Below are 15327 nucleotides of genomic sequence, written 5' to 3'. Positions count from 1 at the left end.
AGGAGTCAGGCTTCAGTAGTTCCCTTGCTTGTAGTGCAGCTTGTTCTATATGCAAAGATATATTTACTTCTAATAAAGAGGTTCTTAATTTTGAAGAGGAAATGTGTATTAGAAGTATGTGGTGTTTCCACAAATACACTCTCATGATGAGATGAGAAGCTGCTAATGGTAGATTAGAGAGACTTTCATAAAGTGATGTTGCCAGTCTCATGAAGAGGGAACTTGGTACCAATTAGCTATAAGGAAGCACAGAAAAGGAGAGTTTCATTGCATCTTTACAACCAGATAAATTACACTTTTGCTTTAATTCCTGGAAATAGAAAAATCCTCCTTAGTGATCGTATATAAGAGCACAACTACAGTATCACTTTAGGAATAAATTTATAAGCTGAAGAGAGTACTGCCTTCCAGCAGCCTGTTACCCGCTGGAGATACCCATCTGAGGGGAGTTCAGGAATACCCCCTAATCTCTTCCAGTGCAAGTCAACCAGGTTAAAACAAATTACTTTCAAGAGCATTTTAAATCAAGTTGGATGACTACAAAATATTCACGTGACAAGTATGAAAACAATACTTTCTACCTAGTGAGCAGTAGTACCCTCAAGTGCTATGGTTAGACCTGAAAGAAATTATTTATCTGTACCTTCCAAGAGGGCAATTTTTCCAGGAAAGCCAATCCTAGTCCCTAGCCCTCCTCCCCCCCCCCCCCCCAAAAAAAAAAAAAAAAAAAAAAAAAAAAAGAGGAAATTTGGTTCTAACATTCTGCAGCATCAAAATCAATCCTTCCTACTACAGCTGGAATACTCTCTGGAAATAACAGTCCAGGTATTTTCTCCAGTATTGTCAATGATAATCAGATAAAATTAATAAATTATGGCTCCAATCCTAAAAGACTCACAAATCAGATATTCATGTTATAAAGGATTACTTTTATTAAACTTAGGCTCCTCTTATCTTTCAGATCCAGTCCCAAGACTGCTTTTCTTTTTTCCATAATTTTGCCACACTTAAAGGCTGGAAACGAATTTCATTCATAATCACGTAACAACTCAAGAAGAAGGAACTCAAAGAGAAAGAACTTCAAATGGGAGAAGCTGGAGACCTTGACTTTCATTTAAATATATATGCTAGGAAAAAAAAATTGCACTGCTTTGCATCATCTTTGGAAAATTAAATTTTGGGGGGTGGAAGGAGATGGTGCATTCACAGAATGTTTGCCATTTCTAAATAGCCAAGCACACATTTCCAGTTTGTTCAACACATATGGAGTCCATTAAGGTGTATTTTTATCCAAAGCAAGTCCTCACTAGTATTTAAATTCTACAACTTTTTTTCTTGTGTTACCTCATTAAGAATATTTTTTGTATTAAGAATATCTCACTACAAACACAAAGTACATTTCTATAATTAACATTCTTTAAAACACACATTTCTGTCAAAGCATAAACATATTACTGTTTCTTCAACTAGTGTGATGAAATTAGCTGTATCACTTTTCTGCATCACAAAATACATTTGTATTTATACTATACCCAGAGTTCACAAGTATTTTTGCTGGCTATTACGATCTGCGGCAGCTCTGCACCTGGACGCACAATATTTTCAAGCGATTTGAATATACAACAAATCGTACATGTATCATAGTTTAGGAACCTCTGTATTTTACCATAATTTATTTCTCCAGTTATTGACAGTGACATACGTGATCAAGAACTTAAACAATTATAAAGATTTTTAGTCTAAAAAAAAATCTTTTCCTACTTTTGTTACAATAAACTAACTGAAAACGACCAAAGACTAGATTCTAGTAACAAATACAGATTCATAAACAATAATGAATGGATATTATGCACCTTTTACATGAAGTTTCTTTATAACAGGATGAGCACTGTAGACACATCCTTTTAACAGTTAAGTCAGATCTCATGTCTCACAGTTAAAAATTAGGATCCCCCAAAATCCCACAGATAAGTGATTTACCCCAAATCATAACACAATCAGTTCAATGGCTCCCCACTTACCTCTAGCAAGAAACAATCCAATGATTCCAGCAAAACCAATCACACCAAGCCTTGGATAAAACCCAGGAGGGGGATTTTGGAGAAATTCACAACCCTCTGAAAGGAAGTCAGAACACAGTGCATTAATGTAATGTGAATGTTTTTGCGATAAGGAACCATCAATACATGCTGGCAATTGTTACAAGACACAAAGAGTTATCAAAACACATTTAACTATCACGCACATTTTAGAACTGCTGGCATAAAATTCAAAGCCTTTGAGATCTTCTCTAGTGACACATGAATGAAACTGAACATCATATTGTGTTTACCAATTTTCATAGAAGATTTGCCTTTGTTTCTGGCCATCTGTTTTGTTTTGCTCTTTTGCATCTCAGTTATATCTTTTTCAAGTTGGTGATAAAAACCTTTACAAAATGGATTCTTACGTTTACACGTAAACAAGAATTAGTTTAAGTGAAACAACATAAAAAATAAATGACAGAACAAAACAAAGACATAGCAGAAATGAAGGATGCTCTCATGTGGAGGTCCGATGGGGAAACAAACTATGGAAAACCTTCCACACAGAGGAGTTCAAAAGACAGACTGTTAAATTTAGGGAAAAGATGATTAAGGCCCAAGATCTGAAATGAGCTCTAAAGATGTAACTGCTGGCATCCATACTCAGTCTTGAGGAGGCAAAATATGAAAAGATGCTTTCAAAACAAAAATAAGTAAAATTATTTTGAATTAACTCAAAGTACTTAGGAGATCCAAGGAGGTAAACCAAAATGATAAAGTTAAGCTTAGCAAAAACAAGACATGCAACACTGGAAACAACAAATAAACATTGCAGGAAAGTTCAATTACAGGGCCGGGTCAAGCAAGTACTATTGAATTATGCTTCCTCTTGGTTGGGAATAAATTGTGAGACTTTTTCTTCATGTCTATCATTTTTAATGGCATTAGATGCCTAGATCTGCATCCATAGATGCAGGTCTCAGATTTTAACTATGTGTCATGACGGTTCACAAAGGAAATGCACACAGAAAAATAGCCTTACATGCACAAAAGACTTCATGTAGAATGATGCTTAATGGAATTCCTTTTTAATATAAGATATAGTACAGTCCTGCATTTTAAATTGCTCATAAAGAAAACTGTAAACTGATTTACCTCTACCATGCTCAACAGCTTTTTCTAATTTGGGCATAGCTTTAGCATAAAGATCCTAAAGAAAAGAAAAGAAAACAACAGTAAATAGATACCAATTAAGTAAAACATTAACTACCAGATCGTCACCGAGCCGATGAAGAAAAAGATTTTTAGGTCCCTAAATAAATAAATAAATCTCTTGTTAATTTACCCATAATGCATTTTTGTTTGGGTCTGTAAAACACAGCTGCAGTTCTTTTATTCAGGGTCAAACTAGGAAATAAATTTGTGTATTGTTTTATTCTAATACACAAAAACAATCAAGAAAATAAGGAAAACAGAACAATTTTGCAGTTCTAATTTCACCCAGCTCACCAATACTACTTCCCTTTATTCCCACTTCCTCCCTTCACTCACAGGTTTAGGCTTGCTCAACATTACATTTTGCATAACACACAGCATTTTCTCAAGGTAGTCTTTGGACACAGATCAAATATAGTACCTCAAAATGTAGAGGTCTTCTTCAATATTTCACTGAGTTTCTGATCAAGTACCTGAAATTCAGGATTATCTCAGTTTTCTCAGTATATATACGTATTGCAAAAATTCTTGAGTTAAGAATGCAAAGGAAGAAAATACAAAACTAATAAACTCATTTCTAGCACTTCAGAGGGACATGACTCATTTTGCAAGCTAATAAATCTCCCTTTCCAAGAGACAGTATCTCAGGCTAACGCAACAGCATTTTTGAGATGATTTGGAAAAAAAAGATGCCCATACAGTGTCCAAAACAATTAATCGAAGAAGCACTACAGCAACCCCAGGAATTACCTCTAGGAGTTTTTTGGACAAACAGTAAAAAAAAAGTATAAGGTGTGGGGGGTGGAAATCACACTACCTTTTATCAAAGCGGAAATAAATCTTAATAAGAGCAACCTTGCTAATTATGCAAAGACAGTTTATTCTTTGGGCAGACTGTACAAGACTGTCCATCAATTAGGGAACAAACTCCTAAACATATATGCCCAAGTTAAAGAACAGAAAAATCTTGATACCACTTGAGCTACATCTATGGGGAAGTAAAAGCATTTGTTTAGGCTACTACACTGGGACAGTATCTTTAGAAGAACTTTCATTTCCTTATTGGCAATAGTGACTTAGCAAAAGTTTGTCATGAAAAAAAAAAAGTTAGCATGTGACAGATGCAACATAACACTAGATGGCTTTTTGCCATATTAAAAGCCAGTGCAAAGAGAAACACACTCTAAAGACCCAGAGACTAAGTAAGTCTGATCTTCTGTCAGAGCTCACACAAAACTCTTATTTCTACATCTGCATTTTGAACTGGCTTTCTATTAGGATTAAGCAAGTAATTTTGAAAAACTAAAAAGGGTATACGGATGTAGCCAATTCTAATTTCAATATCCTGGGTTATGCTTTTAATTTGAAAGACAACTGAGACAGACACCTAAAATGCTATTTTTAAAGTAGCTGAGGGGAAAAAAAAGCCATAGTCTCTGACGATAGTTAAGCAAGCAAGATGACCCCAAAACCATGAAGTTTACATGCCCACTTCACAAAATGAGTCAGTGAACCACTGCGAGGAAACGATCTGTCATCTGAGGAGAAGAGCACATCTTGCACAAATGACTACCACGTAGACAAAAATAGGGCAAATAAAGTAACAGGCCAGTGAGATGTAAAGCACTGTACAGAGCTTACCTGCAATCAGCCCAACCAGGTAACTAGTCTCTTCTCAAATTTCACTCCCAGTTACAGTTACCAGAGGCAACCAAACAGAACACAGGCATTTAAAGAGGTCAGAGCTCTAGTGATACTGCAGAACATCCCCCTTCACCTTCAAAACTGAAGCCTATACCCTGCTGATGTGCACTTTAGCAACACATAACTAGACTGTGAACGGCCCTGGATATTTCTTCAGGGAGGTGTAGGTACTATTAACGGTTAGCACCACAACACAGAACGTTTAGGCAGGAACCACAGCCCTAAGCTCAACATCTCGGCTTTCTGTACAGAACAGGAAGAGCAGTTTGCAGCGCAAGAACAGGATTCACAGCAGCCAGCACATGAAGCAGAGAATCACATAAAGTTGCCAAGAACAGACCAGAAGACAGGGCCATCCACCCTTCTGCCCCTTCAGGCTTAGGGATTACAGGGAACATTTATTTCTGACTTGTATTTATGATCTAGAGGGCTCAGAGTTCAATGCCCACAACGTTCCTTTAAAAAAAATACAGATCCATGTTCTTTTCAGAAAATAGAAGGAAGCACATTTTTAAAAGCTAAGACTACCTGATCAGATATTTCATGCAACACCCTCCCCAGCACAACAGAGTTAAAAAAGCGTCAACATTCACTGGGTCAGAAGAGAGCAAGAAAGCAATTATACAACTCTGTAACCTAGTAACAATAGTCTAGACCTAGATTACAAAGACCTTGCCTTTCCTCTATGCTCCAGAGACTATTTCTGTATTAATGATTGGTTACACTAGTATAAATATGCTACCCAATAAAATACATAAAAAGGTTTGGGGATGAGGCCTAGAAGCCAGGTTTGCCACCGAGTAGTGATTAGGGATCTTCTCTCTGCTGGTGAGTCATGTTCCTTCCCTCAAAATTCTGGTTCAGCAAATACCGATTTATTTTCTACACAGTTGTGCCCTGTCACAGTTGCAGTGAGGACAACTCATTACTGCTGCCCCAAAACACACTGCCTGATATTTTATGGCATCCTCTTTGAGCGTGCAAAATGCAAATTTAATCACTCTCTCCTATCTTTCTCAGTCACAGGACAGTACCAAATCCAGTTCTCCCATATCTTGAGATACTATAAACCTTTAGGCTTCTGTGTAAGAGTGGGATTGGCAACTGCTCTGAGTGTGCCAAGAAGCAGACCCGTGGGCAGCTAAGGAACTGTACAGAACACACCTTTCAGGTGCTGGTTTTGAAGATGATACTTTTGGACTTCATCTCAGCCCAAATCCCATTTCAGTAACAACTGTGGGCCTGAGCACTAGTCCTTAACGAGTTCTTTATTTAGCCAGTCTTAAAGCCTACCACAGAAGGGTTATCTTGACTTCAAGTGATTAATGTTTGTGTACTTGAACAGATTTTTTTTTTTTAATCAAAAAGCTGAAGATTTCCAACATTTAGTTTGATTGCTGAATGCATTTCAAATAACTTTGTAACRCATTCTGCACAGAAATTCTACTTTAAGGTAAAGTTACCCTAAAAAAGCATTGAACAAACATCACTGAACCTGAACCTGAAGCAAGACCCCCAGAAAATTTAATAAGCTTTTTCTATTGTGGAAAAAACAAAATAAAAAAAAAAACTTAGATTTGTTCATACACACAAAAGTGCTTTGTGCAACTACAGTTGATTTTTAGTTTATAAAGTTCACCATCAACCTTGCAAGCAATCTACTTTCCTATTTCCCTTACTGATAACTATTTCCCCCTAACTACCTTACAGAAGATAACAGCTTAAGGATTATTACAGATAGCAATTGTGAGCTCTAGTTAACTAATACTTGTTAATTCTTTTAGAGGCATACAAGAATGTGAAAAAGCAGGGTTTTAATTGAGCAAAACAGTGGAAAGAAACTCTAGTTTTTGTGTGAGGATGAGGTAAATATGAGCTGAATCATGCAAAATTTTTAATCATGCAAAATTTTGGAAAAATACTTTTAAAGCTAATTAATTTTTCTAAAAATACTTTGCTGCTATCTAAAAATTCTTATAAATTCAAATCCTTTCATGACTATTTCTAAAGGAATTCTTTCTTTTCCATTCAGAAATATTTTAATTCTGTATCTAGAAACAAAATCCTGGCTCAATCCTTATCACCAAATCACTACCACATTTAACACAAAACCATTATACCTGACACCAGGCTGTGTATGGCTCCATAACATGCCGCAAATGTGAAACCCCTTCTTCCAATTGGGTTTGTGGATTTTCCACATATTTAGTCTCACGAGCTGGAGAGGAGTAGAGTGACAGCTGTGAATATTAGCAAACAAGAGGTTAAAAACAAAGGTGTAATTATGCAAGAAGGTCTTCAGGGCACTAAGTCTCTAACCAGAGAACATGGTGCTTACTACGTAAACGACGCATAATAAAAATTCAGGTACAGCTGTAAGACAACTATTAGGAGCAAAGTTTAATTACACATTAGGATGAAGATGACTTCTAATTGCTGTGCAATTCATCCAAAGTAGCTGCTATATGATCCAAGTCACAGGTTATAAATTAATGTTAAACTAGTTTCATAAGAACTCAAAACATAATTGCAAGAAATGTTTCTAGTCTTAATCAGCACTTCTAGTTCCCAGTTAACATACTAAATGTACTAGAACTTTAAAATCACAATCAATCACTTCTTATATTTGCACAAGCCATTATTAGAGAATCAAAGTCATTACCTAACCAAGGTCACATCCAATACAAATGTGGCTGTTTGTTACTGAACTACATCCCAGCTTCTTTGTTTGTTTAATTGTACTACATCCCRGTGTTGCAGTCATTAACCACAGTAGCAACTGACAGCATTAACAGCACCAAAAGGATGATATGAGCAAACAGGAACTGTAACATCCACCTAACGAGCAATGGGCATCTTCACATAATAAATACTAACACACTGTATTTGGGACTTAACACACAATGTACTTATTGCGATTACCTGAGCACATTTAAGATTGTAGTATTCCACTAAAAAAAATAAAGACCAAAGTTTATATTATTGAAGTGGAACAGCAAAATTTAGATAAAAATAGAAAGGCCATTTGTTAAAACTCTTAATATTTTATACTAATGTTTAGTATAAAAGTTTATACTACATTTTGTAGTTCAGTGTAAACTAATGTTTATACTGAAGCAACATATTGTTGCTTCAGAGTGCAGTTAGCACTCTTTTTCAAGGTAAGTTGGAAACAATTATCTATCATAATAAAAAAAGTTAACCTTAATCAGAGATACAGTGACATGTACATAAAAATAATTTGACAACTTCCACAGTTGGATTCCCCATAATATTTTATAAGAAAATCATTTTAAATCTCATTTCCCTAGGAAATCTGGTTATCTCTGGCAATCATAATCACAATCAGTTGCCCACTAGCAACTTTTGATCCTGTTAGATAACCTCACAGACAAGCCTGACACATGGATAGAAGTCTCAGAGATGATTAAATTCCCATATGTTTGATGAAACTAGACAGCTGACAGAGTAGAGATCCAAATTAGCGTAAACACCGTGAATGCTAAGAAAGGCGGCCAGAACTCCACCATTGCACATGCTGCTTTACTGAAGCTGACGGCCAAGCCGATCATGCAGCACATGTGTAATGCCAGACTGTTGCCTCACTACTGACTCATGCCAGTGGAGGCGCAGGGCACACAAAGACCCAAGCTAAAGTTCTTCCTCTGAGGTGAAGCTAGGAGGCTGCTTCAGCTATTGCTCTTTTCATACTATGCAAGTGAATTGCTGATGCAGACACATCCAAAAGACCCAAGTCTACAGAAAAATAAGCTTCATATAATTCCACTGCTCATGAAACAACACTTTAGCTTGGGTTAAAATGTTAACACTACTTTTAAAACAACTATAAATTCTCACAGATATAAGGCTGTATTTAGTTATGAACTACAAAATACCTCTCTTTAACGTTTGAGACTGTTAAAAGCATATGCAACAATACTGGTAAGTAACTACACTACAGTTTGAGATAGGACAGGATGTTTTAGAGTTGTAATTGTGATATAACCAAGACATCTGAAACATCTTAAGGAAACAGTTGAGTGACAGGTTTAAATTACCATTACTTTTCATATTTGTTGCTACTTAGGTCCTAATGCTGCAAAGCAAGGAAAACTGACTTAATTCTTTGTGGAGGCAGTGTAGCCTTGTAGGCTACAATACTTAAAGCATTACCAGGCAAAAAATTTTGTTTCTAAAACAGAGAATTAATTACTGCACTTTTAAAAATACAAGTTTCTGGTTTTGCTGTTTCACTTGAGAACATAAATGAAATTTTAACAGAATTTGACAACAGTATTTGTCATAAAAATACATGGCATGATCTGGATAAAAAGCAAAGAAGATATTCCTGTGGATTTGAAACATGACTCCAGGTAAACCTGTGAAGGTGAAAAGACAATTTCTGAATGAAGAACAGAAAGCTTTAACGTATGAAGAAGATCCTGCACGTGAGCAAGTTGACACTGTCAAGCAGAGGTCATCAAATGCAACACCATATTGACTTCTCTGTTACTGAAAATAGAGAACTGAGTTTAAAGGCAAGGATACACAAAAGGTAAGGAGATGTACCCTGTGGGAACAAGAGAATTCAGGGAGAAAGATAAGGGGGCACACGGGAAAAACAGTACGTGGCAGCCAAAGCACACCACCCTTTTGCAACATGAGTAACGAACTAGCTGGTGAAGGCCAGACAGTTTGTTCCAGCTGCACGGCGGAGGAGGGAGCGATATGGAGGTATCACAGTCCGCCCCTGACCACAAAGGGTTGCATCCCAAAAAATAATTGCTGCTCACAGACTAACTGTTGACCTCTAGTACCCCCAGCCTCATTATCCCTGCTTACCATATTAAAAAACATGCCCTTTGCTGCATAACGATATGTAAATAAGGGCGGCATACCCCCAACAACCACGCGAATGGCAATCTGGCCAATGAAGTATGTCTGCCGCGCTTCCACATCCCACCTTCAGCAACTATAAAACAGAGGACAGCTCACTAAAGTTTTTGGAAGGGAAGAAAACTGAACCCCYGACCTGTTCACTGGAGATTGCTGACGAGCGAGCCTCCTTCTCCCCTCCCCCAAACAGGGACGCCTCTTTGGTAAGACTTGCGCCTCCGACAAATGTCGGACGTTACCCGGGAAAATATATTATTATCGAAAGCGCTTAATTGTTAGTTTGAGCTCATAGAAAGAAAATTTGTAGCAGCAAGTGCATTTATCAGTGGCAATTCCGAACCTGTTGTATCTGTCGCTTTAATAAAATCTTATTCTTTTTACTTTGCGAAACTGACCCARGGAAAGTCCTCAAACAGGGGGCTCTGGCAGGCAAACRTAAATCATAAAGATAAGGAAGGGCCTTCCACCCCTCCCTTTCATGCGACATACCCAAACACATTTGCTCTTCAAAATATATTCGGTCTTTCAGAAATCTGCAAATATTTCTCCATAGGTAGAAGAGCACTAGGGTTCTAACCATACTTACCTCACTAATTTTCAGCAACTCCTTTTTGGAAGTTTCCTTCTCCGAAGAGGAAGCATAAACCTGGACAGAGAGCAAGCCCAGGCTAACAGGGGTGGCTCCCAGTCGAATTACCTAGAAACATCATGAGAGGACATGTAAGTGTAATGTAAGTGACATGTAAGTCCAAACAAGATGGCAACATGCTTGAACACATCCCATACAGACAATATTTATGCTCCAGTATATGGTAATAGGTGATAAATTAAGATGATTGGAATTCAGGAGAAAGGGAGGTCGGCAGTACTCAACCTAACACTCTTGGGTGCTCAAATGATAACACACAAATTATTCAGAAGGTATCTAGAAAAGCTTAAGGCTAAAGGAGAGAGCAGCTATAAATGTTAATCTCAGTTTTCACCTCACAAAAAGATCTTCTGTTTTCTCTCACTTGAAATACAATTACAACCAGCTTTGCCAGTATGGATACTAAGAACATTATATTACTTAATTTGAGATTCGTATTTTAAGCAATTTTATGAAAGTCCATAATGCATCTATTTTCTGCAGCTAATACCAAAAAATTCAGCATCTTATTTCTAGTTATTGTCTACATCTAGAATTAGGGGGGTGGGGAGGAAGACCTACAGTTGAAAGTATCAGCACATAATCAGTGATTTTAAGAATTTTAGGACTGTCTCCTACTTTTATGTGAGAGACATGAATTACAGCACTGCTAGCATCGTGACAGATACTTGACTGTTTTTGAATGCCTCAGATTCAATCACACACAACACGATCACCATATAGAAGGTGAATATAATTTTCCCCATATTCAGGATCTATGTTAAATTGTATTTCTTAACAGAAGAGAATGTCTTAACCAAAAAAAAAAAAATTAGATGCGTGACTAATCAAGAACACACAAAAAAGTTTCCAACAAATACTCATCCTATTAACAGCAAATGCTTAACTCAAGAAGGCAGTTAAAATAGAAGACCTTTCAATATCTCGTCTTCATGTTACTAAACTGGCAAACATATATCTCAGTTGTGCAGAGTTACAACAGCCTGTGGTTTTTTGCACCACGTTACAGCATGAGGGAATCTAATGGCTTGCAGCCGTCAAGCTGGAGATGCCTGTGGCCTCCATTCCACACGGGAAGTCCTACTGCTTCCCTTGCCCTGCCGTTAGTGACCAGAGGGTTTCACTGCAAGGCAACTCACCTCACTAATTCAGCAAAGATTAATCCTGCAGAAGTGGAGAGCTTTTTGTGGGGTTCGTAAATTGAACTTATTCATGAAACAGTCTGATGAGCACCAGAGGAATGTGTGGTCAGGGAAGAGGGGATGAAGAAGAAGTCAGCAAAACCTTTTCCTTTTCAGGGATAGTAAGGATATTATAGTGACCTAACGGCTTGTGAAACGGAAGCCCATGTTAAATCAATGCATCTTTCATGCTGTTATTATAACTGACCTAGCAACAGGATTAGTCTGAAACTTTGTCTCTGCCCATTGCAGAACTGTTAGAAAGTAGCTTTAAACTTATTCAGACTGTTTATTGTATTCAGATCAGTATTTGCAACTCAAGTTTCATCCACTGCTTTGCAGATTGAATATTTATTAAACATTAAATGAAACCAAGAGACTCTTCAAACTCAAAACTAGAATATATAGTTGTCAAACTTCCTGAAAATGTTTGCTCATATGCAAGGAAATAGCACATAAGAACTAGGCCATATGGTTGTTTTTCAGAAAGATGTAAGGGATCTGATGGACCAAAAGGGATGGAAAAACTTGCTTAAAATGGAAGTTTTTGCTTACTTGTATTTATGGACTCATTATCACAGCAATATAATGAAACACCACAACAACCAGACCAGCTCTGTTTCACAGTCAAGGAAAGACATGAATAATCTTTAATAATGTTTGTTTAAACAAAGACTTTTCACATACTTTAATTAGCCAAGACAAAAACATGAATGCCACTAACCATTATTAACTGTAGGATCTATTTCTCTCTTTTATTTCACTGCAAAACTGTTCTTTCACTGAAAAGGCAAAAATCTGAAATGCATTTTCATTCTGAAAATGTTTTCAGTAAAATATTACTTGTTGTGATTTTTCTAATGTTAAAAATAAAATAAAACACATCTAGAAAAGGCATCAGGATACTCATCTACTCCATTCACCTTCCTCAAAGCAGCATCAAATGTATTTAAACTACACCTACCAATTATCTGAACTGCCAAGTTGAGTTCAAATATTACAAGTGAGCCTAAATTTCAAACAACTCTAATAAACTAAGAATAGCTGTGCTATAATAACTATTACATCAATGGCATATACTACACTCAAAAGATGTTAGCAATGGGGAAGGCTTTTAAAATAAACCTCTCACAACTTCAGAGTCATTCAGAGACAAGATCTGAATATAGCAAACATTTGTTATATGCATGCACACAGTTTTTACATTTTCAATTTAATGTTTTTACAAGTGTCTTTTGTATAAAATAAACTGACAAAAAACAACAGCAATAACATCTTTTGTAAAATGATACTTTAATTAAAGGTATAATTCATTACTGATCACCTCCATTTAGGAAAAATAAATTGAGTCTACTGTGTTAAACAGGAGGTGTGTTTTTTACTTCTGTTTACATAATTTTCTAATAACGTAAATGGTGTTAAATGTCACCAACAAAAGTAGTAAATCCAAATGCCTTAAACATTTGAGTGTTTTATGTAAATATGCACATGTCTCAAACACTCTAACAGCGGAGCATAAGAATGGCATCACCTTGGTCTCCCAAACAGTTGTCAGTGACCACAGGACTACTCAAACAGAAAGCTTGAACCATTTATACTATCATAATACTGAAGTGCAGACATTTTCCAAGGGTTCTGTATTTACATTTTAAAGAACAAAATGGAAGTAACAACTGAAAGTGCAAGATGAATCTCTCCTTAAGCACGCTGTTCAAGTGAAACCTATGCTGCAGTTTACAGGACAGATAATAATCAGTACTAAAGTGCTATATACACACAATAAAACATTTATTCTGCAGTGTGAAAGATCAACTGTTCCATTTTCCATTTCCAAACTTCACTTTAGGATCTCATTTCTTAATTCTGAAGAAGAGTATTACTAAACCAATCGTTTTAGTAAAACTTTTTGATGGAGCTGTCTTCAATTTGCTTCAGTCTTACATCTATTCAATTGATAACAAGAAAGGACTGTAGACATTCTCTCTAGGCAATGTTCTGTATTTTCATTAACTAAAAAAAAAGTTTATTACTTTTTCTAACTGAAGGGTTTAACTTTATCTGTAAGCACCAGATCACTTACAGGCAAACTATACCAAAACTGGTGGGAAAAAGCCTATCATATTTCATCTTTCATTCTTTTGCTTTACTGTTTTCTTCTCAAAGTTTTAAACTCCTAATTTAAAAAACCTATGGGAAAAATAAATCCTCTATTAGTTCTCAATATGAACAGGAAAAAAAAGAGCGAAAGATTAAGTAGAACTTTGGTTATTTTTTTCTCATGTCTGTTTTCTTAGTTCACTTGTTAGTGTGACTCTCAGTCTGTCAAAACTGGGGGAGAGGAAGAGTAAAAGGAAGGAAATCTGTAATTATACTTTTGTGAAGGGTGATATTTGCCCTAACATAAGAAGCAGCTGCATTTTCTCTTCCCTTCTTCCTCCTGTCTCCCAACCCTAACAAACAAACAAAAAAACCCCACTCTTGGGCACTCCTTTTACCTGAAGCACAAATATCAAGAACAAGAAGCCCCCTTCCCTATTGTTAGCAGCAGAAATCAGGCTGGCCTTAAGCACTAGTTTGCCTAACCGCAATGACTGTATAAGAGTAGCAATATTATGACAGTACACAAAACCCTACAATAGATTTCAAATATATACCCAAGCTAATGCAAACTAACAAGTAATGCACCTAAAAAAAAGAAAGCAACCTGGGAGCTCAATTTCTAATTACTGGACTGTAACGTAGTTTGAAGTTACAAAATCTGGAATCAGAAAAAGAACAAACTTTCGTTTCTATGTTTTTCAATGTTCTTTAAAACAAAATTTTTTCTTAGAATGTACCACCTTTCCATTGAATAATATGAATAATGTCTAACAGGTTTGATGTGCCTACTAAAATTTGGTATTGGAAGTTCATCACCAGGACACATATGATCCCTTTAATGTAGAATTCAGTATCACTTATGGAACTCTCATAATTCTGAGAGCAAATCCTTACATAAGGATCCTTACATAACTTGTTATTAGCTTGCAGCAGTCTGGGGCTTTTCCCATCCGAGGCAAAGACCTCTGAGGCAACCCATCTGCTGGTTGATTTAAGCCCAGATCACGGAAGTTTACTCCTTTTCACAGACTTTGTTGACAACCTACATAAAAACTAAAAAACATTTAAGACAAGGAACTTTGCAGCTATATGAATCCAAACCCTGTAAAAAAGTAACACTAAATCACAATTCCATGCTGCTGTGCCTAATAAAGACTTAATTTTAAATAAAGGAAGGGGGGCGCCATTTTTTTCTTTTTGTAAAAGAAGAGAGGACTGGGACTCACTCTGAAAGATCACTGAGAGGTTAGGCGACTGCAACAAATGTAAGACTCGTAGCTTGCCACACTTACAGATAATGCTCCCCAAACTATTCTGGACGTAGCTGTCAGCGGATAATGCAGATTTTTACAAATGTTTAGCTGTAAATCGAAAAAACTTAGCTAGAAACAACGTGAGAGCGTTTAGCACCGAGTCTACGCAACTGATTAACAACACTTCGCTTTAACAGGGAAAGCGAGCGGCTGACAGACAAGCCACTGCAGGGGCCGGGCGCCGCGGCCCCCGAGCAGCCCCGCGCCGCCCCGCTCACGGGCTCGCGCAGGCCCGGCCCGGCCCG

The 15327-nt window shown here is 36.8% G+C and overlaps 2 protein-coding genes across 10 annotated transcripts in view; one reads left to right on the top strand and one right to left on the bottom strand.

Annotated features, from left to right (window-relative positions):
• The window catches only part of APOO (apolipoprotein O), a 55224-nt gene that overhangs the window by 39535 nt on the left and 362 nt on the right, over nt 1-15327 (bottom strand). For 7 of the 9 annotated variants that reach the window (XR_003255140.1, XM_026075431.1, XM_026075426.1 and 4 more), the window contains exons 2-6: nt 15062-15130; nt 10426-10536; nt 7064-7183; nt 3180-3234; nt 2022-2117 (exon numbers count right to left, since the gene is read on the bottom strand). Coding sequence is in view for 8 of the 9 variants with exons in the window: in XM_026075431.1 (XP_025931216.1) it covers nt 2022-2117; nt 3180-3234; nt 7064-7183; nt 10426-10536; nt 15062-15130 (451 nt within the window). In the remaining variant the exon portion in view is untranslated. Of the gene's footprint in view, nt 1-2021; nt 2118-3179; nt 3235-7063; nt 7184-10425; nt 10537-12393; nt 12416-15061; nt 15131-15327 lie in introns of those variants that run through there. The other 2 variants (XM_026075433.1, XM_026075432.1) reach the window with 2 other exon arrangements.
• The window catches only part of CUNHXorf58 (chromosome unknown CXorf58 homolog), a 19725-nt gene continuing 14888 nt past the window's right edge, over nt 10491-15327 (top strand). Inside the window, exon 1 of the mRNA XM_026075424.1 lies at nt 10491-10559. Coding sequence (XP_025931209.1) covers nt 10548-10559 — 12 coding nt within the window. The 5' untranslated portion in view covers nt 10491-10547. The remainder of the gene's footprint in view (nt 10560-15327) is intronic.

The sequence above is a fragment of the Apteryx rowi genome, unplaced genomic scaffold, assembly GCF_003343035.1.
Source record: "Apteryx rowi isolate R43461 unplaced genomic scaffold, aptRow1 scaffold_403, whole genome shotgun sequence".
In the NCBI taxonomy this organism is placed as follows: Eukaryota; Metazoa; Chordata; class Aves; order Apterygiformes; family Apterygidae; genus Apteryx; species Apteryx rowi.
This window is presented reverse-complemented; position numbering and strand designations above follow the sequence as displayed.